The sequence below is a fragment of the Platichthys flesus genome, chromosome 5 (genome assembly GCF_949316205.1).
Source record: "Platichthys flesus chromosome 5, fPlaFle2.1, whole genome shotgun sequence".
NCBI lineage: Eukaryota > Metazoa > Chordata > Actinopteri > Pleuronectiformes > Pleuronectidae > Platichthys > Platichthys flesus.
This window is the reverse complement of record NC_084949.1, coordinates 13,280,642-13,286,641: the sequence shown is the minus strand read 5'-3', so window position 1 is coordinate 13,286,641 and position 6,000 is coordinate 13,280,642. Positions and strand designations below refer to the sequence as shown.

The 6,000-nt window shown below is 42.6% G+C and overlaps 1 protein-coding gene across 1 annotated transcript in view; it reads left to right on the top strand.

Annotated features, from left to right (window-relative positions):
- The first annotated feature begins 312 nt into the window (after positions 1–312).
- The window catches only part of LOC133954431 (alpha-1,6-mannosylglycoprotein 6-beta-N-acetylglucosaminyltransferase B-like), a 100,961-nt gene continuing 95,273 nt past the window's right edge, over positions 313–6,000 (top strand). The window contains exon 1 of the mRNA XM_062388860.1: positions 313–836. Coding sequence (XP_062244844.1) covers positions 769–836 — 68 coding nt within the window. The 5' untranslated portion in view covers positions 313–768. The remainder of the gene's footprint in view (positions 837–6,000) is intronic.

The window sequence follows — 6,000 nt, the reverse complement described above, 5'->3', positions numbered from 1 at the left end:
AATTTCGTCTCGATGGTGGTGATGATAATAATAACTTGAATTTATATAGTGCCTTTCAAGAGACCCAAGGATGGTTTACATGTGTCGGTAGGGACAAAAAGGAAAAATAAATGATGAGTATGATTATTATTGTTATTACTTTTGTTGTTATTATTACACAGATATGGGGAATTGAATACAGCCTACACGGTTTGACATGATTTCTGCCAATGATGGAGAAGCAGCCGTATTACTTTGAAGGGGTAGACAGGAAGTGGAAGACCCGACTGTTTCAACTTTCCCTCTGGAGAAGTGACGGGGACCCGTGGCTGAGTGGACGCACTCTCGCTGGCTTCACCGTGAAGTTGACGTGTCCGTGGATCCGGCTCCTCGCTCTCCGCTCCACACACAGACAGGACGGGCGAGGACTTTTCCAACGACTCGCACTTTCATTCATATCGTGACGCCATCTTTTAGTGCGCACACCTCGCGCGGGATATGGGTCCGTGACTCCAGGGCACGAGCTGCTGCGATGCGTTCTCCCGGAACCGGGGGATTTACGCTGTAAAGGGACATTTCCACACAGAGCAGAGGAGACTTGCTGAATTAAACTTCCCACCATTTCTCCCGGAGGCGTGAAGGAGCACCCGTGAGCGCCGGTTTGGTCTCAAACAACCGCTGTGCACCGCTGGATGGGACGCGGGCTGAGGAGGAACAGGACATGTTCGGACACCTGAAGTTGCAGGTCGGGAGGTCAACAGCGATGTCAGGCGTGCGAGGTTTTGGGAAATGATTCCTGGCTGCACCGACGGCAAAATAATGGTCAGAAGATGTCTCGTGACGTTCAAGCCGTTCAGGTGAGAGACGAACACATTCCCCACCACGCGCTACTCTCAGCCTCTGCGCTCCATTTAAATACAGAAAATAAGGGCTGGGAATCACCGACACGCAATACATGGTCCACGATAAGGATAATATCACGATACATTGATTTTGCGATAATCGATATAGGGCAATACCGTCAAACCTCATGGTGCCTCAATACAAAATGCCCCCTTCAGAGGTAAAGTGCAGGATCTGCGTATTTATTCACTTCAATTTGGTGTCAGTCTCACAGAGTTTGACACAAACTTCAATGAAATGATGTCATTTTTTTTATCAATCTTAGTGTCTCTGTAGATTTAAACAAACACACAGTAACTGGTCACTATCCCCATGTGCCGTCGTTCCAATGTAAAATATACAAACTGGGAAAGACCTCACTATATATTTATATATATATATATATATATATATATATATATATAAACTAAAACACAAAATATAGCATGGGGTCACGTAAGAAGTCAAACACGGGGCATCCGACTGCTTTTAAATGCATCCTTGTGTCTCCAAGTGCTTCATGATGTCCCCCCCCCCCCCCAAAAAAAAAACAAACCCCGAGCTGTTTTCAAACATTCGATGCAGGTTCCAGTGTCGGAATCCTGTCCTTTGAAATAAAGCCTCAATTTTGACTTAGCTTAAGGGTACGGTCACACGTACGTGAATGCAAAGTGGAACTCTCTGTCCTACAGGAAGCAAATGTTTTACCCAGCTTCTCACTCCAAAGATTGAAACAGAACCGGAAGCCAAAGGTTTGGCCCTGATATATTTGCATGTGTGACCAGGCCCTTTGGCATATGTTGTCAAGTCACCTCGACTTTGAGCTTGCGATAACTGTGGGCTAAAGTTACGTGTTCCATGCAGACAGTGTGTCGCCACTTAAATAACGTTAACTACATGTGTCTGGTATTGTTCGTGTTGCCTGTAAGCAGGGAAACTATTGCATTACATTGCCCAGGGACCGAATTGAGGCAAGGAAATATTTGTTGTGATTTGGCCCAGTAGTGACCAACTGTGGAGGATTTTGATTTCCAACCCTATTTAGACTTTTTCCTCTGGGCCTTTTTTAGTACTGTATAAACACTGACCTTGTCAGGACCAGTCAAGCATATAGGGAACAAAGCCCACATCCTGGTGAAGGGTAGGGGTAAGATGTGAATTGTGGTTAGGTTAATGTGGTTAGTCATGTACTTGTAGTATTAAAGTTAGTGCAGTGCCCTATAGCTGCACAAACGTGTGTGTGTGTGTGTGTGTGTGTGTGTGTGTGTGTGTGTGTGTGTGTGTGTGTGTGTGTGTGTGTGTGTGTGTGTGTGTGTGTGTGTGTGTGTGTGTGTGTGTGTGTGTGTGTGTGTGTGTGTGTGTGTGTGTGTGTGTGTGTGTGTGTGTGTGTGTGTGTGTGTGTGTGTGTGTGTGTGTGTGTGTGTCAGCATTCACCCAATCACATGTCAGATATTGAGCTCCAGCAGATGACTTAGATTAAGATTCACACATTAAAAGATAAAGGGACAACCCACAGTGATAAATCATGAAGGGGCACTTGAAAATATAAATGATGCTGTGGCACCAGTCAGCCGAGCTCTAACTTAGTTCCTCGCTGCATGGATAGCTCCATTATCACTGGGTGTGGCTTTGTTTGTGATGGTGTAGAGAGGGGAGACACATATTAACAACTTCAACAGCTGATACTCTCACAGTCGATTGGGCCATGCTGTTCCATTGAGGAAAAAATGGCATGATTTTAAATCATTAAAAAAAATCATTTTTCTTCTGAACAACTGGAGTTGGAGAGTAAAAACTCATATAAATTCACCTGCTAACACTGTTTTGGATTTTCAAACCTATTTCCCATCTGTGCTGGAGTAACGTTGCTGCAGCTGTGCAGCTGCCATCCTCAATAACATGTGAAAAACATGATTCATGCTGTAATGATTGCATTACCTCGGCAGCTCAAGCATTTATAAATTTCCATTTAATTGAGCAGACCTGTGACGAAGCTCCACTAGCCTTGACAGCGCAGACAGACATGGAAAGCTCACTACAACAAATTATTATTTAGAATGAAACCAGATCTGTAGCCCAGAGCTTAGCTCTCCATCTTACTGTGAATGGCAGTTGTGCTGTCATGTTAGCTTTGTATTACGGAAAATGAATAAAACCTGGGGAGGAATTACGTTTCCTGGTAAGGGTTGAACAAATTGCAACTGGGAGATATGGTGAAAAATCATTTCTTTGAAGATCAAAGACCGATTGTTGCTCCTCCTTTTTGAAGACACCAGTAAATTGTGGTTTTACACACGTAATGGATGGAAAATAACTAAATAATGTATTGTTATATATCTCACTATGGTTCCACAATACATTAGCAGAGATAGATATTTATTGAAATTGTGTTTTATTTCTATTAAAGTACACTATATGTCAACAATTATAGAGACTGGTTTGTTGCACAGGACTATTGTGAATATTAATTTCAGATCACTGAAGCACCAGAACAGTTATTGTAGGATTTTTTTCCCCTGGCAACACAGTCGGATAACTTTTGGGCAACAGGATATTAACTGACAACTCTGATCTTTTGACAAGACCTGGAGCAGTAGATGTTGCAGAACTATAAAAATCATCATCGACCCTAAATGAAGGCTGTTAGCAGTCACTTTAAATTGCCAAACATCTCCTAGACTTAAGAATTTTTAAGGTTCCAAGAAAAGTTTCTTGGAAAACACCACGAGTAACACCTACACCAGGACTCCTCCACGCCTGGCAGAACTCCTCGCTTTAAATCATCTACCTAGAGGCATGTGCGAGGAAGCCAATTAGCTGATAGCAGATCTCTCCTTCTGATCCAATTATAGGGAGCAGAGCATTTATTTTAAGCCTGTTAATTAAAGACTCGTCAGGCAGGACCGGGGCCTAATCCTCTCATATCGCCCACCTAACGCCACTTTGTAAAACGGCTAAATGATAAGAGGGGAAACGATCGCCTTAGGACGGCATCAGACCAGTTCCTGCTCACTCGCATGAGCTGACTTTCACTTTCTTTTCCCCTGTCTTTCCATCAGTGTTGTGGCTTACACGCACCACTGTTATTCCCCTGTCCTGCAAACCTACTTGGATCAGAGCGACTGGTGATCAGTAAAATCTGCCCTTTTTGCTTCATGCCCTTTTTGCAACCCCTTTATCAAACTTGTCACTGGGCCTCTTCAGTTTTCCTTTTTGAGATTACACAATGTACCGAGTGTGAAAGTGTAAAAACAAATACTGGGTCTTTTTAAAATGTGTTGTTCTAAATCAGTTCACTGGTTTTGTTTGTCAGCCTCCGCTCTCTTGGCTTGCTGACCAGATGGTTGTATAGGAAGTGCATAATCCATGCAGGTGTAAGTATCTCACCCATGGCCTTATATTTATGACTAATAATCCTTTGAGCGTAATGATTGTATGGGATTGGATTCACATCAGTTACTGTTTGTGCTGCTCTGTGGTGCTTTGACAATGATTGAGCTATTCCAATGCATTCCTCAATATGCCTCGAACAGATGGGGGTAATATTTCATTAATTCATAATGCGGCAGCGTCTTAGGAGGGACAGCGTTCGGCTATATGAGAAAAACTGAGGGAAGCTTAGACTGTTGTGAACAGTCCCCTCAAATCATCAAGACGCACCAAATGGCAGCCACTCATGGGCATCAGTTTGCTAAATATGCTAGTTTTTGCATTATTCCCTGGGGAATCATTCAAGTCACAAAAAGACAACTTCCTATCTTGTAATGTTAAACAAAGAGATACAAAACCACCCTGGATCAGTTCATTAAATGGGTTTCTTGGTGCATGATTCCGCCTTCCAACCAAGTTTTCTGAAAATCCATTAAGTAGATTTTGTGTAATCATGCAGAAAAGGAAACAAACCAGCTGACAGGAGTGAGAATATAACCTCTTTCATGGAGGTAAATATTGATAAAGAATTGCTCCGTGCAGGAGGAGCTGTTGACTTGCTGACTCTTCGAAGCCTCTTGTTGTAATCCTGATGATCGCAGTGATCATCACATTAAGGTCTCCAATAATCGGCTTTCACCAGCACCGAATCAAGACGATAATTATAATTGAGAACTCCAGTGTAATCAGAAATGTAAAAAATGTAATTCATCAGATCCAGCTCCAGCTCAAAGTGGAGTCTGATTACTTTGCTTACAGAATGTAGGAAGATGAAGATAAATGACCGGTTTAACTATAATGACTGTACAACTGCTTTACCTTTAGGAATGATCAGATAGCTGTTATCACGCTTGCTGCAACCCATTAGACAAGAGCCTTGATGATGATGCGACTTCGTTACCAATTCTTTTTTTATGTTGTGCAGGGGAATAAAAAAAGTTTCCTCTCCAAGAAGCTGCATCCCGCTCACTGTCCTTGAAGCCATTTGAGAGCATTACAACCCAGGGCAAGACACATCAGCTCTACCTTGGAATATAAAGTCATCCTGGGAGCCTGCCAAAACACAGAGCTCTATACTTAACAGATTATTCAACATCATCTTGAACCCGTTGGGTCAATCAGATCAATCTGGCAAATGTTCTTATAAGTGGTTATTCATGCGTTGGTGTTGATAGGAACTCAATTCTGACGGCCTCATCAATATTAAGAGGTTTTGCGCTGAACTTTGCGTGACTGGAGCTACTCAACATTCCAGGAAGTGCTGCCAGATTTCACACTGGGCCGCACATTCAAACAAACAGGCCCTCGCCTGGCTTTGAAGAGAAAGCTATAGTTATGAATAATGCATTCATTTGTTAAGTTAAGATCAAATTGTTCAACCTCGACTGCACAAGTTAAAAGTTTAGAGGTTTACCTTTGCAGGGTTGGCCTGAACCTATGAAGTGACCTGGGATATTTACAAAGCTCCTGTGTGTTATTTTCTCTTCCTGCTGTTTTATTACATTCCAACCACTGCTTTAGATCCCAAACAAATGATTAATGAAACCATAAACTTCATTTAAAGATGGTCGACATGATGGCTTAATCGTCCCCTGGTGGCTGGCTGCAGTAAAGGTCATAAACCCTGATGTTCCATTGTTGTAGATTAGAGTGTGGACAACTTACCCGGGAGCCGCTGGTCTGGGTTCAAACATATTTGAAATTATATCT